The sequence below is a fragment of the Penicillium chermesinum genome (assembly GCF_028974085.1).
Source record: "Penicillium chermesinum strain IBT 19713 chromosome Unknown utg000003l:1.0-5111272.0:1.0-5115320.0, whole genome shotgun sequence".
NCBI classification, from domain to species: Eukaryota; Fungi; Ascomycota; class Eurotiomycetes; order Eurotiales; family Aspergillaceae; genus Penicillium; species Penicillium chermesinum.
In genome coordinates this window covers 340723-365938 of record NW_026695313.1, presented here as the reverse complement: position 1 = coordinate 365938, position 25216 = coordinate 340723, and the positions used below count along the sequence as shown (strand labels likewise).

The 25216-nt window shown below is 49.2% G+C and overlaps 10 protein-coding genes across 10 annotated transcripts; 6 read left to right on the top strand and 4 right to left on the bottom strand.

The window, feature by feature from the left end:
* Positions 1 to 294: 294 nt before the first annotated feature.
* N7468_003023 (pyridoxamine 5'-phosphate oxidase family protein) lies at positions 295 to 1150 on the top strand (the record flags this gene model as incomplete). Its single annotated transcript, XM_058472320.1, has 2 exons — positions 295 to 821; positions 886 to 1150. 2 exons carry the CDS (start codon positions 295 to 297, stop codon positions 1148 to 1150), a joined length of 792 nt encoding a protein of 263 aa, XP_058331323.1.
* A 200-nt stretch (positions 1151 to 1350) lies between these two features.
* N7468_003022 (MFS general substrate transporter) lies at positions 1351 to 2985 on the bottom strand (the record flags this gene model as incomplete). Its single annotated transcript, XM_058472319.1, has 3 exons — positions 1351 to 2242; positions 2299 to 2505; positions 2570 to 2985. The coding sequence occupies 3 exons, from the start codon at positions 2983 to 2985 to the stop codon at positions 1351 to 1353; spliced, it is 1515 nt and encodes a 504-aa protein (XP_058331322.1).
* A 1002-nt stretch (positions 2986 to 3987) lies between these two features.
* On the bottom strand, positions 3988 to 5793 carry N7468_003021 (cytochrome P450; the record flags this gene model as incomplete). Its single annotated transcript, XM_058472318.1, has 4 exons — positions 3988 to 4143; positions 4238 to 4408; positions 4470 to 5500; positions 5553 to 5793. The coding sequence occupies 4 exons, from the start codon at positions 5791 to 5793 to the stop codon at positions 3988 to 3990; spliced, it is 1599 nt and encodes a 532-aa protein (XP_058331321.1).
* Positions 5794 to 6597: 804 nt separating this feature from the next.
* On the top strand, positions 6598 to 8862 carry N7468_003020 (uncharacterized protein; the record flags this gene model as incomplete). Its single annotated transcript, XM_058472317.1, has 12 exons — positions 6598 to 6702; positions 6767 to 6836; positions 6891 to 6938; positions 6994 to 7094; positions 7146 to 7383; positions 7447 to 7460; positions 7511 to 7569; positions 7632 to 7750; positions 7806 to 7952; positions 8005 to 8262; positions 8318 to 8678; positions 8724 to 8862. 12 exons carry the CDS (start codon positions 6598 to 6600, stop codon positions 8860 to 8862), a joined length of 1659 nt encoding a protein of 552 aa, XP_058331320.1.
* A 960-nt stretch (positions 8863 to 9822) lies between these two features.
* Positions 9823 to 10738, top strand: N7468_003019 (elongation factor 1-beta/beta'; the record flags this gene model as incomplete). The annotated part of the gene is made up of 5 exons (XM_058472316.1): positions 9823 to 9862; positions 9918 to 9957; positions 10027 to 10385; positions 10443 to 10651; positions 10718 to 10738. The coding sequence occupies 5 exons, from the start codon at positions 9823 to 9825 to the stop codon at positions 10736 to 10738; spliced, it is 669 nt and encodes a 222-aa protein (XP_058331319.1).
* A 486-nt stretch (positions 10739 to 11224) lies between these two features.
* On the bottom strand, positions 11225 to 12809 carry N7468_003018 (glycosyltransferase; the record flags this gene model as incomplete). Its single annotated transcript, XM_058472315.1, has 3 exons — positions 11225 to 11399; positions 11469 to 12080; positions 12142 to 12809. The coding sequence occupies 3 exons, from the start codon at positions 12807 to 12809 to the stop codon at positions 11225 to 11227; spliced, it is 1455 nt and encodes a 484-aa protein (XP_058331318.1).
* Positions 12810 to 14075: 1266 nt separating this feature from the next.
* Positions 14076 to 15853, top strand: N7468_003017 (cytochrome P450; the record flags this gene model as incomplete). The annotated part of the gene is made up of 5 exons (XM_058472314.1): positions 14076 to 14857; positions 14910 to 14973; positions 15042 to 15275; positions 15341 to 15661; positions 15719 to 15853. Coding segments are annotated over 5 exons (1536 nt in total), but the record flags the coding sequence as incomplete, so codon positions are not given.
* An 899-nt stretch (positions 15854 to 16752) lies between these two features.
* On the top strand, positions 16753 to 18675 carry N7468_003016 (flavin-containing monooxygenase; the record flags this gene model as incomplete). Its single annotated transcript, XM_058472313.1, has 1 exon — positions 16753 to 18675. The coding sequence occupies one exon, from the start codon at positions 16753 to 16755 to the stop codon at positions 18673 to 18675; it is 1923 nt and encodes a 640-aa protein (XP_058331316.1).
* Positions 18676 to 20066: 1391 nt separating this feature from the next.
* N7468_003015 (putative DUF221 domain protein) lies at positions 20067 to 23672 on the top strand (the record flags this gene model as incomplete). The annotated part of the gene is made up of 3 exons (XM_058472312.1): positions 20067 to 20230; positions 20283 to 23255; positions 23315 to 23672. 3 exons carry the CDS (start codon positions 20067 to 20069, stop codon positions 23670 to 23672), a joined length of 3495 nt encoding a protein of 1164 aa, XP_058331315.1.
* Positions 23673 to 23826: 154 nt separating this feature from the next.
* rmt2 (protein-arginine N5-methyltransferase) lies at positions 23827 to 25086 on the bottom strand (the record flags this gene model as incomplete). Its single annotated transcript, XM_058472311.1, has 1 exon — positions 23827 to 25086. One exon carries the CDS (start codon positions 25084 to 25086, stop codon positions 23827 to 23829), a length of 1260 nt encoding a protein of 419 aa, XP_058331314.1.
* Positions 25087 to 25216: the final 130 nt, after the last annotated feature.

Here is a 25216-nt window from a genome sequence, read left to right as displayed (position 1 = left end):
AGTTATAGCAGTTTATACAAGCTGTGCACTTGGCGGTAACCGACTCAGGAAGAAGACGAATTACTGCGTTGGGGAATTTGGTCCGGCCCCCTTTTCTCCACAGTCCTGGTGCAGTGAGTTGCTATCAGGCCCAGAGGATTATGCTGACAAGAAATGACCTAAATAGTCGAACCTGGAAAGCTATGTTCGGTATCTTCAATACTCCACCTGAGCTGAGCGGATTCTGTTCGAGTGTCCAGTGTCTTCGAGAGTACTCGGGCCCGTGGACCGACTGCCCAACGACAGACATGCAAGATGGGCGGCTACTTTGCAAAAATTCCAGAATCTACAGTCCAATGGCTTTTGAACCAGAAAGTCTTCTGGGTAGCTACGGCGCCTTTGTCCCCGACGGGACACATCAACATCTCACCCAAAGGAGGCCCCGACCGTTACTTTGGATTGACTGCCGACAACCGCCAGTTCTGGTACCTTGACCTCACAGGCTCAGGTAGCGAGACTGTCAGCCACCTGTACGAAAATGGCCGTATCACCGTCCAGTTTAACGCATTTGAGGGGGCTCCGAGGATCATGAGGTTGTATGGATATGGGAAAGTTCTGGAATACGGGACCTCGGCGTTTAAGAAATTCGTCGACCAGTATAGTATCGACACGATCCCGGGTTCTAGAACGATCATTCTGGTGGATATACACCAGGTGGGATTTGCATGCGGATACTCGGTGCCGAAATATGAATTCAAGGAGCATAGAACTGTTCTGAATGACCAATTCGCGAAGAAAGAACAGAAATACCTCGCAGGGGATGAAAAGGAGGATATTACAAGGTCAGGATCTACTACGTGTTCATTTATATCTTGTCATTGCAAGCTTCTGACACTTTCGCCACAGATACTGGGCAGAAAAGAATTCATACAGTATGGATGGTCTCCCCGGTACTCTAATAGCTATAGATACCAGTGAAAAGAAGGGAATCAAACCACTACAAAAGATGGAAGGTCCCCATGCACCTGCTAGGAACCTGCGCCCGCCGGTAGGCTACAGATTGGAGCAAATGATTCTGGTTGCCATCAGTAGTGCTCTCGTCGCCACACTGCTAGTGCTATATGGACCGCGCGTTGATTTGACTGTTCTGAAAAGGGGGAAAGAGTTCTGATACAGCCTATTATGTCACTTCTGTCTTCACGTTGATTTTTTCTACCCGAGAGAATGTCTCTTATCTAGACCCATGCATGCTCATTTTCTGCTCAGATGAAATGAATTGCCCTTACTGGCTCTTATCGCTCAAAACATAGATTATATCATGGTACATCTTTTCAAGTATGTCTCATAGCACTGGTACTTCTATTTAGCTAGCTATTTTGGCTTTGCGGGAGGCGGTTTGACAAAGTTCAACATAACCCACGCCAGGAAGCAAACGACAGCAACTCCAAAATATGGCAGACCAACCCATCCATCCCCAAGGTGCATACCCTTCGAGAAAAGAAAGGCCAATGAGGGATGAGACACAAAGGCGACCAAAAACTCGACTATCCCCATGAATGTGTAAAGCGAGGACCTCAGGTCAGTGCTCACATAGAGGCTACATAAACTGCGAACAAGGCTGCTGTTTCCTGTTCCCAGAGCCGAAATGAGTAGTCCAAGCATGAAAGTAGGAAGAACTGCAGAAATCGCGCAGACAAGGGACCCGACCGTCAAACAAGCGAAGGACCATTGAGCTAGTAGTAGATCCCGTCGACTTTCACTCGACGGTCGGAGGAATTGTGGCACCTCCGATCTCATAACGAGCTTTGAAACCGATGGCAGGATGGCAAGGCATACCGTGACTGTTGCACAGCTATAGATAGATTGGATGTAGCCGGCCTGAGAGAGCTTGATTTCATATCGCTTGGATGCAAACTGGGTCATGAAGCTTCCTGTTGAATGAACCCCTGGAACAGTGCCAATGAAGGTGAGTAGTAACAGGGCGACGGAGTAGAGATGGGTGGACGCCCAGAGCTCTTTCATACCAGTTTCGACCGCAGATCTGAATCCGGTGCCAGTCTTAGCGGCTGGGGCGTGTTTCCCCTTGGGACCACCAGCTTCTGGAAGGAACAGAACAGTAGCAATCCCCAGGAACGTCAAAATAGAACAGGAAGCTACTAAACACAGCCAAGGTCCCCTGATCTCCATCATGACAGAAGCCAATGCAGGTGCAACAAAACTGGCTGTGTGGGAAGCTATGATGAGACGCATAAACGCCGCCGCTCTATGAATCCGTCAGGAAGTCTAGGCTAATTGACATCGGAGAAACGAAGGACTCACCTAGTTGACTCAGTGGTCACATCTGCGATCATACTAAAACAGATGGCACCCAAAACTGCGTCTCCACCACCCAAAAGCAAGAACGCTGAGCCGAGCCACAGAGATTCCACTGGAAAGTATCCGGGGAACCATGCTACAAGCATGAACCATAGCTGTGATAAGGCTAGCCCGGCGAGTCCAAGGGCTATCACTGACTTTCGGCCCAGTCTGAGTAGAGCGCGTCCACATCAGCTGGTCCATCCCCATTTTCGTTCGTTGGTTCAATACATACCGATCTGCAGCAATACCCCATGGCAGGGAGGCGAATACTCCCACTCCAGCTTGAAGGGAATCGCGGACAGCAAGAATTAAGGCCAGATTCGATTGGATGGAGTTTTCTTTACATTTCAGGTCACTGGAGTCCACACTGAGCCAAGTGCCAGTGTTGACTTCTTCTCTGTAGTACTGCCGACAAAGTATATCTTCCACGACTGAAGTGGTTGGGATGATAAAGAATCCATGGGCGCAAGCTCCGAAGAACATTGCAATGCAGAGGAAGTTCACCACCACGTTGCTGCCGCCATCGCCTTTCTTGACTTGGGGAGTATTCGATGCATGTGAAGCTTTCTTTTGTGCTGATTTTGATTGAGATTGGACGAGACTAGTGGTCTCCAAAGCTTTAGACTCGTTGCTTTTCTTGTTACCCATTTTGGTGGCAGCATGAAGCCCTTGAGACTCAGATTTAATCAACAATCTGGGTGATCGAGCTATCGAGGATCACTGAGAATCTGAGATGATGTTGTCTGTAGACACAGGATTTCCCCAATGCCGGAAGATTGGACCCATCCTCCACTCACGATACTTCCATCATCGGTAGTCGCACATCGACTTCAAATTCCTCTTTGCCGTTTCCATACTTTGTGAGTACGTATCCCCAAGCCTCTCCCACAGTCGACAGAGCCCAGGCCATTCACGGTATGCATCCTTCCCAGAATTACCGTATAGGGAAATTTTGAAGCACTGCATATAGGGCTCAGCCCAGATCGGGAGATCTGCAGATCGTTAGCGCTTCAGGATCCTGCTGGTCTGAGAGATTGGTTGATGATGGCCCTTGTTAGGCCTGGACAGACCCACTGGGCTGCATGACTGCCTGGTGGAGTCATAACTCTAAATATTTCCCAACGAAGTAATTTTCAACTGCGCTAGTTGCGCTCATACAGGCGCTAAATTAGCGTGTTTTGGTGTTGGGCGGGAACGGGCCCGCTAACCTCAGCCGCAGCCTACATCCTGAGTATAGAGTGTAGGAAAGCTCTCGTGCATATGTATTCCAGCCCCCATGGAAGATGAGGTGTCCTCATCCTTGGATCCTCCTTTCTACGGCCGAGGCCGGAGACCTCCTCGCGGACTATCATGGAGGTTACGGCCCAGGCAATCCAATTATACTATTCAAGTAATTGAGTAGTAGACAATACAACCTTTTGGGACGCCAACCTGTTTTTTTTGGCTGCTGTAGAGAGATACCGGGACCTGGAATTACTTCAGTTGAGCCGAGTATATCGTCGGTTCTCTTCTTCTCTTCGTTCAATGAACCGTCATTCATTTTCAGCTCTCAAAGTCTATCTAGCAAACATCCCGAGAAATCACTTGATGAGAAGGTACCAAATCGTATGAATGATTGACGAAGCCTGCTATGAGCCAAAAGGCCTGTCATCAGGCTCTCACGGCCTTAGGAAGAATGCGAACTCCTTTTGAAGGCTGCATCGGGTAGCCAAATAGGCGATCCCTGGCTACTTCAACGTCCTTCTCACTTGTCTCATACAACTCCATCCCAAAGGACCTCGTTAGCACAGCCATAGTCATGTATAGCTCAGTATGAGCCAATCTGGAAGAGCAGGAAGCGAAGGGTTAGCTGCGGAGCAATAACAAGATAATAGAATCTCTCATCGGAATCCAAAGGGACGTACGCTTTACCAAGACAATGCCTAGTTCCTTTGCCAAAAGTAACGATATAATTCTGAAGAGTCTGCGCCTTCTCTGGATTTTCGGACCATCTTTCTGGTCGGAACTCAGTTGGATTGGGAAACAGCTCTGGGTTCATATGAAGAAAGTAATTGCTGGTACTGATACCGGTCTGGGGGTGATTGCCGTTAGCCAAGGTTTGCCAGGCTCTGGGTTATGAGCGTGGTACATACGCCGGGTGGAATCATTTTATCTTTATAGACCAGTGGGCTAGCAGCGGGCGCGGTTCGCGGAAGTCTGGTCAGAGGACCAAGTGCGAGGCGAAGACCTTCCCACACGACTCCTTTCTGTTCCATTCTTAGCTTCCACAATATGAAATGTGAATCTCTAGCGAGAACACTGACCAAATATGGTAGTGATTCGAGGTCTCTTAGAGAAACGTTCTCTATAGCCTTGGGATCCGGAAAAGCTTCTTTCAGCTCATCGTAAAGCTTCTTGGAAACCGCATTATCATTGTTGAGCAAATGGAATGCTGTAAACGCAAGGATCTTTCCTGATGTCACGCCGGCATTCAGGATAACAAACCCCTCGTCCCCTAGTCTCTCCAATGTCTTCTCTGAATCTGGAATGCTTGGTGCAGTAAGTGATTTCACCAACCTCGCGTCACTGGGAATGTTTTTCTCCAATTTATCCAGCTCTCCCACTGTCATCTCGAGGATCAAGCGCCGGAGAGCCAGGACTTTACTCAGCTGAGGGTTCAGCAGCTTGACAAGTTTGTACGGTAGAACCTTTGCAAGCATCATGATAGCCGGAACGAATCTGATGATGTGAAATAGAGAGAGACTGGCAAGCAGACTCTCTCTGATATCACTCTTGAAGGCATCATCATGCAAGTATTCGAGACATCTTCCGTATCCATACTCGGAAATGATATCCGACGTGAGAGCGGCAAATGCTGAGTCTAGCTGAATCGGAGTCTGCTCCTTGATAGCTCTCTCAAATCTTTGTGCCAGGATTTTGATTTTGCTCATGATAAGCGGCTCCATCTTCGTTACCTCCTTCTTGGCGAACACATTCATCAGAGGCTGACGACGAGAATTGTGCAGCTTGGCATCATGGGTCTCGAAGGCCGACGTGACTGCTCCGGTAAATTGGTAAAAGGGGACAAATTTATCTCTGGGTTTCATTTGCCCCGTATAAATTTCGTTGTAGAAGTCTGGATCACTGAAGTGAAGCTCATGTGGGGTGATGCGAACAACGGGTCCTGCGTGGATTGTGTTAACGGCGATCAACTCCGAGCCCGTGAGTGAACTTACCATAGATCTCATGCATCTCCTTGATTTTCCATGGAAACATGCCATCTTGGATAACACTGTAGTAGAATTCGTATACGCTAGTCGCAGCCGCAAGTTTTGGACCGGGGAATTTGGATAATGGGTGAAACCAGAGGCGATATATGGTTTTCAGAGAATGATAGAACACCAAGCCCGCCAAGGTGGCGATGACCACCTCAGCACTTTCAAGCCGATTGAGGGGAAATATGATGTCTGTAAACATCATGGATTATCGGGATTGCTTCAACGAAGACTTTTTCGCTGTGCCGCAGCTCTGTCGCTCGTCGAGATAGTATATTGGTGTATGAACTTATGTCCATCTAACAAACCATTACTCAACAAGACGTACGTTTAATTGCCTTGGAAGTTATAGCTATTACCTTGATAGGTTAGAGACACCGGGTTCAAAAGAAAGAATGAAAGTGATTTTACTGTGACTCCTAATATTTCCCTATCGGGCAATCCGCCAGATATCGCCCCTTACAACACGGTCTCGATCTAGAGAGAATCGCTGCCCCATTCGACAGAGCAGTTAGACAAATGGAGAAAAAGCTAGATATGCCAATTTGCCAAAAGTAGCATAATGAAAGTCGTTCCTAAAGAGGTGGGAATCCCACGCGGACGTGTTAGGAAGTCAAGAAGGAAGCGGGGTAGTTGTGATGGATGGACTGTATGTGCATGGGTGACGTGTCCCCACATTGACCTTTCCTACTAGAACCCCCGGCGGTAAGAGGATCACTCATCACGTTTCCGTCTGAAGTCAAGAGTGGGAATGGTTTAGAGATCGTTAATGGTGCTCCTTTCGGGGAAAATATCTGGAAGGTCGAAGATCACCGCCATCCGCTGTGGAGCCTGGAAAGCCTGCTCCTTGTTCTATCAGCTTAGCTCTAGAAGGATGAGATCGGTAGTTATTAAGACTGGGATATAACCTTTAGTCCTTAAGCTGTCTGCCAGGTTTGGTTGTTTGCGCTTGCATATTCCAGACAAGTATACCACGTAACTGTGCGTTTACAGTACACAGCTCACCATGGATGAGGAGATGAAGAAGGAACCACATAGCGAGGTGAAATCCGAAGCTGGCGTCGGCATCGGTACCAAGATCGAATCTCGCCATACAAAACGCGTCCATAATGTGAGACTGTTCCTTTGCAGTCCCACCTACCAAGTGAATATACTAATGGATACATCCATGTTAGGCCGAGCTATATGCTGCGACACGTGAGCTGAAGATAAATCCGTGGAGCAAAGAATCGCTCACACTACATTGTACGCATCCGAGAAATTTACGTTTCAAAAGCAAATCCAACTGATATGGCATAGATGCCATGTTTACTGCATTTGCTTGCGCCTGCGCTATTGGCTACGATGGTTAGTATCAATTTATTTCTAATGTGATCCTAAGCTAAGTCGATTCATGGAATAGGGTCCCTAATGACTGGAGTTATTGCCATCGAACAATTCCAAGATACCTTCCACACAGGGACTACCGGCACAAGTGTCTCAATTATCTATTCCTTCTACACGGTGTAAGAATATCCTCGATTCCAAAGGGTTAAATCGGATGATGCCTAACAGGTGAAGGGAGATAGTGGTTCTATGATTGGCGCACCATTCGCGGCCATCGTGTCTGATAAATTCGGCCGTCTCAAAGGCATGTTCTGTGGAGGTATTGTGATAATCATCGGCATGATTATCGCTGCCACTGCTTCCACGACACCACAATTTGTTGTTGGCCGAGCAGTGATTGGTGTCGGGACTGCGTTCATGAGTGTAGCCGCGCCCACCTATTGTCTCGAAATCGCCTTTCCACACTGTGAGTAACGTAATGAAATGGAATCCTAGATACAAACAAGCTGAAACTATTTTTTACAAAAAGGGCGAGGTCTCTGTGTAAGAGCCTACTCCAAACGCGCTTGCTATGCCGCTGACTCGGCGTAAAGACAGGAATGTTTAACATGGGATGGTTTGGCGGTTCCATTCCCGCTGCAGCAGTTACATTGTGAGTGCCTGGGGGTGGTCTCCTGATGTATTCTTCAAATTCCACTTACGCCGATATTGCAGTGCATGCAGCCAGCTCGATTCTGACTACTCATGGAAGATTCCTGTAATCTTCCAAGCCCTCGGCTCCGTTATTGTCATTTTATCGGTTCTTTTCCTCCCAGAATCACCCCGGTATCTCAGTAAGTTGACGTAAAGTTCTCTTCATTCCAAAGAGAACTAATTTTGTCCTCGAAGTGGCCAACGGACGAGAGGAAGAAGCGGAAAAGTTCCTCGTCAAATACCACGGCTGCGGCCGTTCGGATTCTTCGCTCGTTCGCCTCGAGATCGAAGAGATGAAGGAAGGCATTCGACAGGATGGAATCGATAAGAGTTTCTGTGACTGTAGGTTCTGGCGTTGGGTATCCCCCGTTTTTACCTTCATTAATTACCACAGATCGACCGTTCCTTTTCACTCACAGCGGACGATGGCGAACGGCGCAGGTAGTCATGATGGCTGTTTTTGGCAACTTCTCTGGCAACGGGCTCGGCTACTACAATACTGTCATTTTTGCTAACTTAGGCATCGCGAGCGTGTCAGAGCAACTGGCCTACAATATCTTGAATTCTGCCATTGGGGCAATCGCAACTGCGGTCGCGCTTTGTCTCGTTGATCGCATTCCCCGGAGAAAGATTCTTGTGACTGGATCATTTGGTGAGATGAAAACCTCGCGCTGTCTTACCGTGGGAAGAACTCATCAATGTTTTAGGATGTGCCGTAATGCTCGCTATCAACTCTGGTCTTTCTGCAGCATTAGAAAGTCAAGGAAGCCATATCCAAAAATCCTATGCTAGGGGAGCTCTTGCAGCATATTTCCTCTTCACGTTCGTTTTCTCCCTGACTTATACTCCTTTGCAAAGCATTGTCCCTACCGAGGCCCTCGAGACGACGCAAAGGGCCAAGGGATGGCTGTTTACAATTTTCTCGTCGGTGGATTGGGCTTTATCAACCAATTTGCCGGGCCGATCGCTTTGGGGAATATGGGATATAAGTATATCTATATCTTTGTGGGCTGGGATGTGCTTGAATCAGGCATGTGGTATTTCTTTGGGTGAGCATCTTCACAATCGGTAACCGAAGGTGCCGAAAAGCCATGCTAACTTCGATTTTCTTAGTGTCGAAGCCCAGGGTCGCACTTTAGAACAGCTCGAAATGGTTTACAAGCAGCCAAATCCTGTCAAAGCCTCGCTCCAAGTGGACAAGATTTCTGTCCAAGACGATGGAAATATCGTTGAGGACAACGGGTCCGTCTAATAATCTGCTGCAAGATAAAGAATATAATAATGGGATGCTAGCTATCGGGTCTTCGATAATGTAGCTGTTGCTACCTGGTTTATCATTTTTGCGACAATCATAGGTTGTACGGCATTGCCATTAAGCTGTTGTTTTTTCATGGTGGAGTAAATATTCATGGAATAATGTCAGTTTATTTTTTGCACTGTGAGCTGTGCTTAGAACGGCTAGAGTGGCGTACATGAAATACGCGGCCCCCTTGCCGACCAATAGCTCCATTCGCCACCTTCGGCCCATATGTACATGTAACAAACTAGCTTTTCAAGTAATGAAGGAAAGACTTTTGAATTCACACAATTACTGACTTAATATGTCACTTTGAACCATTGGTAGGGCGTCTGGTTGGATAGGAATGCCCTTCAATCGTCCGGCCTTGAAGCTGAATAGCGTTCCACCTGGCGGGGGCCAAGTTGGGCTCCAAGGGGCTAAGCTTTTGGCTGAACTGAAGATCATTTGCGATCTGGAGTAATTTCCACGTAAATGGGACTGAGTTTTTAGGGGCCAAAAGAGTGCAGGGGCTTGACAAACTAGGCCGAAATGGGCTGCAGGCCGCCTACCAAATGAAGCAATCGACGCTGGCCCACCTGGGAGCCAAGATCATCCACTTAGTTAACTACTACGCGGACGATGGTGTCATAATTTCAAGGCTAACCCCTTCAGGCCAAAACGTTATTTGGTATTGTATTTGGAACAAGCAAACCTGCAGCCCTTCGAAATCGACCTTCGTACGAGCTTCCTGCAACCATCTTTGGCAAAATCCGAAATTATTGGCTCGATAAGGGGCCAGTAAGATAAGGTGATCTGCAATCGAAGGCCTAACGACAAGCCCCTCCATCACCCCGCCAAAGATTCTCTTTTCCTCTTACTCGCGTCTTCAGCTCGGCAGATGCTCTTCTAGACTTGATCTTACAAAAAGCGAAAATGGGCTTCACAGACTTGGTTAGTGACGTTGGAGTCACCGGTATGTATACACCACGATTAGCCATGAACGATCTCTAAGCGAATGAGCAACCCAGCCCTCAACAACTGGCTGACTACCCGGTCTTACATTGTCTCGTGAGTGAAGGCAAATCCCTGCCCCTGTTCCCAGAGGGTCCATTTTCGAAAAGCTGACTCGCGTACAAGTCATACTCCATCTCAGGCCGATGTAGTCTGTTTCAAGGCCGTGAAGTCTGCTCCCGACTCCTCGAAATACCCCCACGCGGCTCGATGGTACAAGCATATTGCATCATATGAAGATGAATTCGCTTCCCTTCCCGGCGACGCATCCAAGGCCTTCAGTAGCTATGGACCGGAAGAAAGTGCTGCTCCGGCCCCGGCTGCAGCGGATAATGACGAGGAAGATCTGTTTGGAAGTGACGAGGAAGAGGATCCCGAGGCTGCTCGAGTCCACGAGGAGCGCCTAGCTGCCTACAAGGCGAAGAAAGCAACCAAGCAGAAGCCAGTCGCCAAGTCTGTAGTAATTCTGGAGGTGAAGCCCTGGGGTATGTTCTCAATTTGTTTTCCAAATGCCTGTTCATTCATTGATTTTGCTTTTTCAGATGACGAGACCGATATGGTTGCTCTGGAAGCCGCCGTTCGGGGTATTGAAAAAGATGGCCTAGTTTGGGGCACTTCGAAGCTGATCCCCGTCGGGTTTGGCATCAAAAAACTCCAGATTAATCTTGTCGTCGAGGATGACAAAGTCTCGACTGTCGAGTTGCAAGAGGAGATTGAAGGTTTCGAGGATTATGTCCAGTCTTCGGATGTGGTAGGTCTTCCGCGTCGCAGACGAACACTGTTTCAACTTCTGAATGAATACTGACATCCATCGTAGGTCACTATGCAAAAGCTCTAGCCTGTGGTATACAGAATCAAATGTTCTGTCATTGGGTTCATTATGATTCTGTCATATGGACGAGATGCAAGCTCAGATTCCGACACATGAACAAAAGTTCTACATCATAAATGACTATCTTTTCTGAGAGCCTGTGAGCTTCGTGTAATTCCTCGTAGGCTCTTTGAAATCTCTTCAAAGCAAGATTAAAATGCCTTTTTGGCCAAGAGTTTACCTTATGTCACGCGATCAGTTTGACGATACGAGAGACAATTAAAGCATAATAGAGCTCGTGTGATCGTTATAGTCATTCTATTCCACGTGTGGTTCTCCATAGTAAGCATGCAGCCCTTCAAAAATCCCCATTACGACCTTCATAAGTAGTCTTTCATCATGAGGTAACCTTTTCTTCAGATCGTGCAAGCATTGCTATCTCCCTTGCCGCAGCATATCTTCCTGGGTTCTTTCTAGCAACATCACCTAGATATTTGGCTTTTGCGCGAATACTTACGCTCGTCTCTCCCCATCCAATGCCTTCAGGAAAGCATTGCTCAGTCCGTTCACTGTCCATTCAGGGGCAGTGCCTCGGGTAGCATAAATACCGACCCCGATGTCCTCCACCCGCTGAGCGTGATTGAACAGATCAGTCCACATTGGAACGATGACCTGTGGGACACCAGCCCTGCGAGGAAAAGTCAGCGTCCGCAGGTTTAAAAGTGATCATTAACAAACTGAGCAGTTGAGGACTCACGATAGAGCTTCGTTGTAGCTGTTGGCTCCTCCATGGTGCACAGAGGCTACAATATGGCCTGTTTCCAGTAAAGATACCGGGTTTGCACTGAGCCACTTGTATATTTGCACGCGGCCCTGGTCTATGTACTCCTGCAGAACTGCTTTGGCATCATCCATGAGGTTTTCTTGTCCGAACTTCCACAACACTTGCACATCGGTCCTTTTCAACAGCTCCTTGATCGCCTGCCCCATGATCTCCGTGCGTTGCAGATCATATTCAAAAAGACTCCCGAGGCAGATTAACACAGTGGGTGTTCTTCGTGTCCAGCTGACGAGTTCAGGATCTTGCTTAATGGCTGGTACCATAGCAAACACAATTGGGTTGACACAGACGACATTATCGGGGATAGGGTCGACTGTAGGACCTGCTTGAAGCATGTTCTGCATGATCCACGACGTATGGGTGCCGTTCAGTGGACCAAAGGCATTGTCGATTCCGCACTGTGCAATTTGCTTTTTTGTTTCAGCCAGATCGGCCATAAACGCAAAGCTAAGCAGCGCTCGTACAGCCACGTAGATGTTCTCTGGGACCTTCCTCCATGGGAGCGGGAATGGGAAATCGGTGCCCACCCTGTAAGTAATCAGTATGCTGGCTCTTGTACAGCGCTATAGTTGTGGTATCAAGTGCTTACACTGGGTACTTCCAGAGTATACTAGCTTGAGGCTGAACCATTGGAAGCATGTCGATCAGCGATGTTGGCGTGAGGAACGTATGTACTCGATTGCTCTTGTGTGTAGCGGCAATCGCCGGGCGGAATGCGAAGTCCAGGACAACAAGAGCGGGATCAACTTCGTGAATTAGGTTCGTCATCTGGTTGTATATCCTAACGTATTCTTCAGTCGTCCATGGAGCCATGGAAGCCTGAGCTATTTTGTTCAGCTGCTTGGAGCCCTTTGCCCCAGGCTCATGTCGGAAATGCTTCATGACTTCAGGTCCGAACTGTCGTTGCATGGTGACCTGCATAGGTAACAGGCCCGGGAGATCGTGAAATGTGACTTTCCCGAATGAGGCGCTTGTCTTGCGAACCGATGATGAAATACGGTGAAGTAGCTTTGCCACAGGCTGAGCAGAGGCAAAGTGAATATCAAGGGAGGGATAGCGCTCTAGGAGCGCTTGGACAGCTGCCAGTTGCACATTAATCTGGCCATGATTCTCAGTTGAGACAAAAAGGACTGTACCGCTTTTGCCCTTCACTGGCTGGGGAGGGTCGAGCGGACTGAATGGTCGAAGGTAGAAAATCACGAAGAGAAACAGCGACGATGCTGCCACACCGGCAGAGAAAAGCGATACTTCCGGCATCTAAGAGACAAGTATAGGAATCAGACACAGAGAATGGTGCAAATAACGATTGGGCTGGACTAACCTCGTTGGAGCACCCAGAGTGCAGGGAATACCAAGCTATTTGCAACGTGAAGCTGGCGACAAAATCCTTGCGAAATCACTTCACCTTTACTATAGGAGCCTTAATATGAGGATTACCCTCCTTTTAACGTAATAGTGTGTGCATCTGGCATTGTGTGAGAGGTAGTATGTATTCCTTCAATACGAAATCGAGCTCCGCTACAATAGTACTAGTATTGGGAATCTTGTATGGTCTGCTGCCCAAGGATGATAGACTCATAGGGCGAATTCTGAGAAAGGGATTGCCTCTATAGGAAAACTACCGGTCGGGTAATTGGAATGGCATTGTCCCGCACTTGCAAAGTGTCCAACATACACATAGCTACTTCGTGAAGAAGAGATACAAGAGGATTCAGCCCGGGCCCCCCCCGGGGCCGATGCACGCTGGCTTAGTCAATAATGTTAACGTAGTTATCTGATCCAGGGATTGCTGGATAAGGAAAATGAACATTACTCTAAAGGGTCTTCAATATTAGATTTCTCTGTCTGGGGCGTCGACTGAGGGGCGATAATGCTAATTTCATAGGCGACAAAGATACGGGAATATTTGACGAATGAGATCTAGATTCTGCCATCCCTTAGATACCTTCTTAAGTAAAAACTCTATCTACAGTTCTTTAACCATGCTTCACAGCAGCCCCATGCTGCTAACCATATTGCAAGGTGGATACACAAGATATGCCTCCTAGTAACAAGATCATGGAGGAAAGGAGTAACTAACTAGTCGTGGGCGATTAAATGGATGCTTGGCCATGGCCCCGTACGGAATGGGTCGGACAATATTTCTTGAGCAGAACACCGCTAGAATCCATAATATCGAGGAAGACAAGTCGAGTTGGGTTATCGTTAGACAGGAACAGTAACGGAGAGCGTGTTGAGCTCAAACTGTATTTTCGTTTTTAAGAAAAAAATATCATTCGTATAACCACTGTGTAGATCGTGAAGCGGGCAGAGTGGGGGCTAAGCGACAACTAGGAGCAGGCACTGACGCTATTTGATCTCTTCTCAGATCAAACCCAACTTATGAAAAGACCCGTAAGAGGCAAAATGCTTCAGTGGGGCCCCTTTCCGGGGTGGGGGAAGCTCTCGTTTTAAAGGAAGCTTCTCTTTTTATCTGTCCACAACCTTGTGCTGGTTTGATGGGCCATTTTTACCTCTGCCACGATGACACTCTCTAGCACCGATGCAGGAATAGGACTTATCTACCCTGTCGCTTTTGCTGTCTTCGCTTGGTACATTGGGTCTTGTTTCATCTCTTGGTACCGCCTGCGCGAGTTTCCAGGTCCATTTTGGGCTTCAGTGTCATATCTGTGGATTGGACGACTTGCTTGGGGCGGAGAGCACTACAAAGTACATCGCGAACTCGGCCGGCAATATGGTCATTTGGTACGGACTGGCCCTAACGAGCTTGTCACTGATGACCCCGAAGTCATGCGAAGGATGTCCGCGGCTCGCAGCCCGTACCACAAGGATACTTGGTATTTGGGTGCTCGTCTGAATGCCTACCACGACAACATGTTTCTGATTCTTGATGCTCATGCGCACGATAAAGCCAAAGCAAAGATATTCGGTGCTTATAGCGGAAGGGAGTTTCCTGAGTTGGAGCGTGGTATTGATTTCCAGGTGAACCACTTGATGGACATCATCCGCAGTAGATATGTTCAAAGCGTGGATAAAGCCGGACTTTCTCGTTCGCTGGACCTTGCGCCTCTTATGAGCTATTTCACCTTGGACGTTATCACTCAGGCGGCCTTTGGTAAAGCGTTTGGCTACCTCGACACCGAGTCCGACTTGTATGAATGGTTCGAGACTCTTCGAGCATTCTTCCCTTTCGCATCATTGAGCGTGAACGTTCCCTGGATTCGCAACTTCTTTTACTCGCCCATCGTTCTGAAGTTCTTTGGTCCCAAAACCACAGACAAGAAGGGCATTGGAAGGCTAATGTGGTGAGTATCTCTCTCATCTTACTTTTCCGCGTACTTTAACTTGATTTCATAGGGTGGCCCAAAATGAGGTCAACAAGCGATTCGACTCCGGCGCTAAAGAGGAGAATGATATGCTTGTACGTAAACCAGTAATATTTCTAGTAACTCGGTATGGCTGCTAAAAATGTTCGCCGGGTCTTTGCAGGGTTCCTTCATTAAACATGGTCTGAGCCGTGAAGACTGCGAATCTGAGGGTCTTTTCATGGTTGTTGCGGGCTCCGAAACAACCGCGTCGGCCCTTCGCGTGATCATGCTATACGTTATGACGACTCCACGCGTCTACCAAAAGCTCAAGAGGATAATCGCAGACGCGGTCCGCGATAGAACAGTTTCGAGCCCGATCACATATGAGCAAGCCAAGAAGATTCCCTACTTACAGGTGAGCTTTTAAGGGAGCGAAGCACTGCATCTCTCCAACAGCCGGGGCCAGCTAACAATATCTAGGCTGTCCTGACTGAGGGACTACGCATGCGCCCGCCCGCCCCTTCGTTGTTTCCCAAGTCCGTCCCTAAAGGCGGCGACACAATCCATGGAAAGTTTGTTCCCGAAGGTACCGCTATTGGCATGAACACCCCGTCGTTGATGCGCTCATACGAAGAATTTGGACCCGACCCGGACGTTTTCCGACCAGAGCGATTCATGGAGGCCGATGGGACGCAGCGTGCTAAGATGGAGCGCACTGTTGATTTGCTGTTCGGCTACGGACGCTGGATATGTGCCGGAAAGCCAGTGGCGCTAATGGAGTTGAACAAGGTGTGCTTCGAGGTAAGAAGACCTTCTGTTCACATTCCCCATGTGATTCCTAAGTAACCCATGGTTTAGTTGCTACGCGCATTCGATTTCCAGCTAGAGAATCCCTTGAAGCCATGGGACACGGAAGCCTATACCATCTTTATGGAATACAACTTCTGGGTAAAGGTGACAGATGCTAAATTAATGGAGCATGCTACTGGCACCAGTACGAACGATCTGTCTGAGCTTAATTGAGTAGAATCCAATACGGCAACGGTAAAGCGAGTGTTCAAGAATTGATTCACGTTTTTTTCAATACATATCTTTCTTCAATAATAAATATAGGCCGGAAGTTCCAGATATTAGGCGTTTCGAGACAGGAGAAAGCCCTTCGAAATAACTTTGTATTTTCTACTCATTACGATATTGCAGCAAAAACTGGAAAGAGTCCCGGGAGCAATGTATGGCTCTCGATTCAAACTTGAAACGCACTCCTCTTGGGGACGTTCAGAATTTGAAATTCTCGTCAATGATACTAGTCACCAGGCTCAACTTGCGGTGATACATACCACACCCACATTGTGCAAAAGTCTAGCAAAATTACCCTTTGAGGAAATATGCATGTCTATCTCGGAGATTCGCAGGCGGAAGAAATGTGGAAAAGTTGGGGCTAAAAATGTTGCTAAGAGCTTAATCCGGTGGGCCCATGCCTAGGGCCCCAGCAAGGCTCGGCTGCTTATCTTCCAGCGCTCGGATAATTACCCGAACAGGCAATTGTTCATATTCCGGGGGCTGGCGTGTAGTTTCAAAGACGGCGCTTGTGTAAGGAACATAGGATGGACTGGGGCTTGACAATCTTCCTCTCACAGGATAAAATATGATTTAGCGTGGATCGTGCGGGGATAGCAAAGACCAGCTGTGATAACCATATTGGGAGGTTCGGTCGCGACCGAAGCTACCTTCCAAACTATAGGAGTTATATATATCCCCTGGTGCAATTCATCGTTCATTGGGTTTTAAATACGGTGCTTGATCGTATCTAATATTAGAAAGTTCCCGCAGCGATTTTTGAAGTTTCTCGAAGCCGAAGTTGCCCACCGTAAGAAAAAGCTTCATCCATCAAAATGACCGTGAAGAGCCCACAGGACAAATTTATTTCCGAGGCTCTGAAGCGCAAACAGCCAGCTTGGGACGCGACATCCGAGCCTCTGCCTGCCGAGGGGTATGAACGTCTGAGAAATTTGTCTCAAGACCTTTGGATTGATTACGCCTCATTAGCTTCCCCAATTCAATCTGGTGCTGATGTCAAACTTCTTATCATCGGTGCTGGCATGGGCGGGATTCTTATGGCCGTTCGATTGATTCAAGCTGGGTTCTCCACCAGCGATATCCGCATTGTCGACGCTGCTGGCGGGCCAGGCGGGACTTGGTATTACAACCGATACCCTGGACTCTACTGCGACACTGAAAGTTATGTGTATTTGCCACTACTGGAGGAAACCGGATACCGGCCTTCCCAAAAGTATATATCGGGGGTAGAGATTCGGGGATATATTCATCAGATGATTGACAAATGGAACTTGAAGGATTCTTTCATGTTCGCAACCACGGTGCAGAGTATGGCTTGGAGTGAGGCGACTCACACCTGGAAAGTTGACCTAAAGGTGCAAAGAGGTCCCACCGAACAGGATATTATATCCACCTCTTGCAACGTCGAGTTCCCAATTGCATGCCTGGGAAGATTTCGCGGCGCCCAGCCAGCTCAAATCCAAGGCCTGACGGATTTTGGTGGCTCGTTATTTCATACCGCGCGTTGGGACTATACTGTAACCGGTGGAAGCCCAGAGGAATCGGCACCGGAGATGGAGAAGCTAAAGGATAAGACGGTGGGTATAATCGGCACCGGTGCAACAGCAATCCAGGTCGTGCCAGAACTTGCCAAATACGCAAAAGAGCTGTTCGTCTTCCAGCGTACCCCGTCCGCGGTATATGCTCGGAACAATCGAGAAACCAGCCCCGAAGAATGGAGTCGCATCACCAAAGAAGAAGGTTGGCAAGAAGCCCGCCAGGACAATATGATGGGCCACTTGACGAATACATTACCTCCCGGAGCAGAGGATTTGGTTGGAGACGAGTGGTCGAACAAAAAGGCTTACTCCGCTGCTATTGGAGGACCACAGCCAAAGACTATTACCGACCCGGAAAAGGTTCATGACCTGTATGCCGACCTCCTCGCGCTAGATGCTGCGGCCAGCTCAGGTGTTCGCGGCCGCGTATTGGAGGTGGTCAAGGATAAAGTCAAAGCTGAGCAACTTACACCTTGGTACCCAGTATGGTGTAAACGCCCGACCTTCAGCGACACTTACCTCCAAGCTTTCAATGAGCCACATGTCCATCTAGTTCACACAGACGGCAGAGGGGTTAGAAAAGCCACCGAGAAGGGCTTAGTGGTTGGAGGTATTGAATATCCTCTTGATGTGTTAATTCTGAGCACAGGGTATGAATCTCGTGTTTCCAGTCTAAACGTCGAGTCCGCCGGTCGTTTCAAAGTATACGGGCGCAGTGGCCGTACTATGACGGACAAGTTCAACGCGCAAGGAATCACAACACTCCACGGGTGTTGCTCGAACGAATTCCCCAACTTTTTCTGGATTGGGGCCAGCCAGACCGCGGCTCCAGTTAGCTTTATGCAGCTGTCTGAAATCATGATTCAGCACATCACATACATCATAGCTGAGGCAAACAAGCGCACCACGGACGGCGAGAAGGTCCTTGTCGAGCCTTCGATTCAAGCTGAGGAAGAATGGAGCCAAAAAATCGAGAAAGGAGCCTTAAGATTTGCTGTTATCACTGCCTGCACCGAAGGAAAAGTTAACACTGCTGCTCTGGAGGTTCCACCCGATGGGAGTGCTGAGGAGGTGAAAAAGCGCGCCAGGATGTGCCCTTGGCCTAACGGAATCACCGACTTCAAGCACGAGTTGAAGAGATGGCGCGCGGGGGATCAACTGGAGGGGGTTACCATTAACGTGGTTCGCCCGCTATACTGAGGATTATTATTACAATTTGACAGAATTTTACGCCCAAAGGACTGTTTTATTGCCTGTTAGGGCATCTATTACATCTCTGTCCAACTACCTTACATATCAAACAAGTCAGAGGCTGCTCGAGGTCCGTTAGTAGCAATGCCGCAAGGATCCAAATGGGAGCCTGGGGCCCACTTGGATGGGTCCTGAACGGGACCGCTGGACTTTAAGAGGTCTACTAAAATTTGAGCTCTCACTAGCGTGACCCACAAACGTGCTAGGCAAACAAGCAGGCTATGTAGTCCCCACCTCTACCTCCGAAGCGACGCATATATGTGCTATATACAGTTCTAACTTGGAAAGAGCAGAAAGGCATGTTGTTCCAATTTACTCCAAATATCGTGTCTGGAAATAATTCGGCGTCATTCGGAGTGCGCATCTGTCACCTGTACGTTACGTAGGTGGTGTACAATCATGTGAGTGGCCTGTGGGCATGTGGACAATCAAAATAGGCTCGAGCTTCGCTGTAGTCTTCCAAACTCTCTTGCCCTCTGATTTCCTATTCCTCGAGACTTGCGGGATGGAGCAGGCCAAGTTGGCACTAGCGGAAATTCCTCGGGGAGTCGTGCGAGCAGCAGCCACTGTGGCTGAGCTTCCCGAAGCCTTACTCGTATGGGCCAATCAGCACCGCCACTACTCGCCAGGATTGGATCGGACCAATCAGGGCCCCTCACGGCCCCCGCGTTCTTGTTCACGTTTGTTTACTTTCCAGGACTCAGGGACTCAGTGGGCCCGACACTAATTTCTGCTCAGGGGGCCAAATCTGGAAGCGGGCATACATAGTAGCTTTCTGCGAAGGCGCGGTCGGGCGCACAAAGTCGGTCACGTCGTGTTGCGTATTCGATCTATCTGAAGCCGCTGAAGTTTGTTTGGTCTACTTGGCTGTTTCAGCAGGCGCTTGATGTCATTCCACTTTTGGATCGGCGCCACCCCTGTTCCCTCCAATTATCCCTGTCGGTAAACTGATTCGCTGGCAGCTGCCATTACCCTGAGCGCCAGACCACCAGCCACTGCTATCATTGTGGGACCAGCGAAACAATAGCTCCTGGAAGGTCCCATTTTGGTGCTACTTTGGCGCCTTTGTTTTCTATTCTTGATCCCCTTTCTTTTCCCAGAAAGACCTTCAGTCTCCCACAGGGCAGGGCTCTTGGTTTTCTCGCGGTGGCCAACTTCTGCCTTATTGACCGGAGACACAAAAGATCGCCCTTGCAGATCTTTCGGTCCCATCCACGAACTTGACCTTAAAGTTGATACCCCTCGAAGAAACTTCTTTGTCGATGGTCTTATCACGACCCTCCTTTCGCGCTTCTTTCCCTTGAGCAACGTCCCTGTTCTTGCGGGTGCAACTGGCCACCATGACCAACATCGGGGACGCTCTTGAGCATGCTGGCGGTCACGGAAAGGCTGACCAAGGGGAGTCGATTTCCACATTTGCGGCGTCACTGGTGACTGCCATTATTGTTTTCGCCGTTGAATTCCTCCTCTTCATGTTTCTGAAAAGCAAGTTGACTCGTATTTAGTATGTGGAAACCTCACCGGCTGTCGTATGGAGATTCAACTAACGATGGCAGTCAACCACGCACATACCTTGTCCCAGACCGAGAACGAACACAACCATCCCCTCCTGGCCTGTTCCGTTGGATCGGTCCAGTTTTTCGAACATCAAGTACCGAATTCATCCAGAAGTGCGGACTCGACGCTTACTTTTTCCTGCGCTATCTACGAATGCTCCTGAAGATTTTCGTTCCCCTCGGCCTCCTTATTCTACCGGTCCTTCTTTCAGTCAATCGCGCGGGTGGAAAAGACCAAAATTTCCAAAATGGCACCGGGCCTGGCCCACAATGGAATGTCACTGGGTTAGATCAGCTGGCGTGGGGGAATGTCAAGCCCGAAAACACTAATCGATACTGGGCTCATTTAGCTATGGCAGTGATCGCTGTCGTATACGTCTGTGCTGTCTTTTTCGATGAATTGCGAGGATACATTCGCTTGCGTCAAACATATCTTACCTCCCCACAACATCGTTTACGCGCCTCGGCAACTACGGTGTTGGTCACGGCGATTCCACCGGAGTGGCTCAGCGTCGACAGGCTGGACAATCTTTTCAACGTCTTCCCGGGCGGCATCCGAAATATCTGGCTCAACCGCAATTATGATGAACTAAACGAAAAGGTCAAAGCACGAAACAAGTTAGCCTTGAAACTAGAATCCGCGGAGACCGATCTGATCATAAAATGCAAGAAGGCTCAGCTCAAGAAGCTCAAAGCCGAAGGCAAGAAAAACAAGCAAGCCAACAAGTTGAGTCTTGAAGATAAAGAGAAAATGGCGACGGATCGGCGCGCGGCTCAAATGGCTATGGAGCCTGGTGTCAGCTCAGGAGACCCCCATGAGGCACATACCGTACAGGAGACTCTACACCCAGAACAAGGAGTTGATACGCGGGCACGACGCACTTCGGATGCATCACACAATAAAGTCTTTGACCCTGCCCTAGCAGCAGCGGGAGCAGTTGGCTTAGGCGTCGAGAAGCTTGGCAGGTCCGTTCTTGGTACTTTGAAAAAAGCCGATGGTGGCTTTGACAGCAAGATGCGTAATACACGGGGATTTGATGCAAGTGCCGGGAATGGCTTCCCTCCCTTGAGCACCAAAAGTTCTCCAACCGATGCGCCCGTTGCCGCATCTCCTGCGTCGCCATCTATGTCGCGAACAACCGAAACTACTCCAGTTGAGGGCACATTGTGTCGTGAATCGGACGCAGAGCCCCAACCTAAGAGGCCCTTTTGGAAATCTCGAAAGTCATCAGGCGCCAAAAATGCACCTGAGGCCGATGAGCACCCACTTACTGCTCCTGAGACCCCGGCCGTTGATGATGCTGCGCGCCGCGGGTCAGCCAAGTCCGAGTCAGAGAAGGAGAACGGCAAGAGTGAAAATCGGGCCAAAGAAGACAGCGACCATTATCCAATCGCCTATAACCAAGACTTCAGCGACGAAAACTACGGGGAGCCCGTATGGCAAAGGTTTATCAAGCGCAAAGACCGCGATACAATGCGTCTTCCCATCTTCAAGTGGAGTTGGTGGCCGTCAATATGGCTCATTGGAAAGAAAGTCGATACAATTGATTACTGTCGCCAGGAATTGGCTCGATTGAACATGGAAATCGAAATAGACCAGCAACATTCCGAGCGATTCCCGTTGATGAATTCGGCTTTCATCCAATTCAACCACCAGGTAGCTGCACATATGGCCTGTCAGTCTGTCAGTCACCATCTGCCGAAGCAAATGGCACCTCGGGTAGTGGAAATCTCGCCTGACGATGTTATTTGGGACAATATGTCCATCAAGTGGTGGGAGCGCTATGTTCGCACAGCAGGTATATTCATAGTCGTCGCTGCTATGGTTGTTGCGTGGGCTTTCCCAGTCGCCTTTACCGGTCTTCTGTCCCAGATTTCTTATTTGGAGGGAGCCTTCAGTTGGCTTAGGTGGCTCGAAAAGTTGCCTTCCTGGTTCATCGCTGCTGTTCAAGGTATTTTGCCCGCACTTTTCCTGGCTATTCTAATGGCCGTTCTCCCCTTGTCTCTTCGCTTCTTGAGCAAGACACAAGGCGTGCATACGGGCATGGCTATCGAGTTAGCCGTCCAAAACTATTACTTCGCTTTCTTATTTGTACAACTATTCCTGGTCGTCACCGTCGCCTCCAGTTTCTCTACTATCATTGACCATGTCACGGACATCACAAGCTGGCCTCAACTTCTGGCCACCAACATCCCCAAGTCCAGCAACTATTTCTTCTCCTACATGATTCTGCAAGCAATGTCTGTCAGTGCGGGCGCTTTGACACAGATTTTCAGCCTAATCAGCTGGTTCATTCTTGCACCAATCTTCGACAACACAGCAAGGAAGAAGTGGGCACGCGCCACTAATTTGAACCAGGTGCAATGGGGTACGTTCTTCCCAGTGTACACGACCCTGGCTTGTATTGGTATGATCTACTGTGTGATCGCCCCTCTCATTCTTGTTTTCAATGTCATCACTTTCGGTTTATTCTGGTTCGTCTATCGCTACAATACGCTTTATGTCACCAAATTTCGGTTTGACACTGGGGGGCTTCTTTTCCCATGTGCCATCAATCAACTCTTCACGGGCCTCTATGTGATGGAGCTCAGTCTGATCGGTCTTTTCTTCCTGGTTCAAGATCAGCATGGTGATGTGGCATGCAAGGGTCAGGCTATTGTCATGATCGTCGTGATGGTCTTGACAGTAGGCTATCAGATCTTATTAAACAATGCATTTGGCCCCTTGATTCGGTACCTCCCGATCACCTTGGAGGACGATGCCTGTCGCCGCGACGAAGAATTCCGACGTGCTCAGCATGCTCGACTTGGCCTCGCGGTCGACGAAGAGGACGATGAGAATGACCCTCCGGCAGATCACGCAGAAGGACATCCAGATCAAGAAATTGAGCTTAGGATTATGGATTCAGAGAAACAGAATGGCTCTTGTGATTTCTTGCACACCCCACGAAGATCAAACCCCAGCTATCTTGGGTACAGCGGTCGCCCAATCGCCGGTCAAAATACTTTGGTGGAAACTCGGCACCTTCAAGCCCTAATATCGAGTCACTGCGTAAGAAGATGGCCCAAGATACAGAGAGTCAAGCTCCCCCCAGCAAAGTACACGCCCTCTTTGCAGGAATTCATGATGAACTGGAGGATCTCACGCCCGATGAGCGTGATCAGCTTGTGCAACGGGCCTTCCAGCATGAAGCCCTTCGTGCCAAGCAGCCCGTCATATGGATCCCCCGCGATGATATCGGGGTCAGCAACGACGAAGTATACCGTACACAGCGGTACAGCAAGCACATCTGGGTCAGCAATGAATACCAAGCACTCGACGGCAAGTGCAGGACCATTTTCAGTCGCAGTCCTCCGGATTTCTCAGAGGTGGATTTGATTCAGCTGTAATAGCACCAGTCATGATCATTGCTTTACTATTGCATAGCATTTCACAGCGTCGCATTTATGTCTATAAGAACAATTATTTCCTCCCCTGGAAGGGAGTGTTCATCTTTCTCATCTTCACTTTGCCCCATGGTATACCTGAGTTTTGGAGCTGTCATTAATCCATGAAGCGGCACAGCGGCAGGCGGTAGTTGTCCACAACCCAATATGCCCTTCGTACGCCTTTCCATTCGCCTTCCAGCTTAGGAACAGGGATATCTTCCCAGTCCACATCGAATCCAGCTTCAAATAGGTCCATCTCCGCAACCTTCTGGTAAACATCGTAGGAAATCTGCCTATCGGCACCCATGCCATTGAAAAATCCCCATTTCCCCTCCTGCTCCAGTAGCCCGATGACCTGCTCCTCAAAGAACTCTTTAAAGTCCTTATATGACTCTGCAAACGTATCGTAGTAAATGGCATCAAACTGCAGACCCTCACTCACCAGACCAGGCAAAATATCCTGCCACCTGCCCTCATGGATCACAACACCAGGCTTACTGTCCCATCCGTTGCGCTTCATCTCCGCGACAACGTCCGCGTGTGCCTCAACAATGTGATGTACCGCCGGCCTGTGCTCCTGCAGAAACCCATCCACAATGCCCATGCCATGTCCAACATTGAGCACCTTCAGCCCTTCTCGAGGGAGAAGCTTCTCCGCGGATCTTCGCATGATTTCGCGCTCCCAGCCCATCATCACACCATTCTGATCATCGTCCAGGATACGGTCTTGTGTGATATTAAGGCTGGACTGCAGGTAACCCGATTGAGACACGTCCGGGTTAGCAAGGGTCTCGGAGGTTGTTCCGGCCGCTTGCTCAGTAGCATCCACAAGCTCCGGCGCAGCATCTGTCTCGCCTTCTGCTTCGGCCTTCTGGCCCTCTGTCTCTGCTTCCCCCTCCCCCTCTGAGTCTGAAAGGGGTTCATAAGCATCTAGTCGGTTGAGCAGCATCTCTGCCCGCACACCGGCATCGACAATCAACTCGTACAGCTCCTGCGCCCCAATGCGCCGCGCCAGACAGCCGGGTGTCTCATTGTTGTTATCAAGGTCGTTCCAGATCGCGCCCTCCTGCAGCAGAAACTTGACGGTGTTGACGCCGGACTGCAGCAGCTCTGCGTCAATGGCCGGCTTGCTGTCGCCATTTGCTGCGCCGTTCGCCTGCTCATCTGTGTCGGGTTCGCAGGCGCTGATTGCGGCGTGGAGGGGCGTGTACCCGGTTTCCGGGTCTTTGACGTTCGCCGCGTCCGGCAGGGCTGACTGGGTGCGGATTAGTTGGCGGAGTTTGGCGTTGTCATGCTGAGAGGCTGCGAGGAGGATCTCTTGGACGTCGACGTCGACGTCGATTTGGGTGATCTCGATCTGGGGGTCTTCGGCCATGGTGGGGTCGTGCGTTGCAAGCCTGCTAGTTTCTCTGGTCAGCTTTCAACATCCACGGGCGGGAATTGATGGTAGTGGTGCGTCAAGACTTGGATATTGAGCTGCTTGAATATACGTACTTGCGACCTAT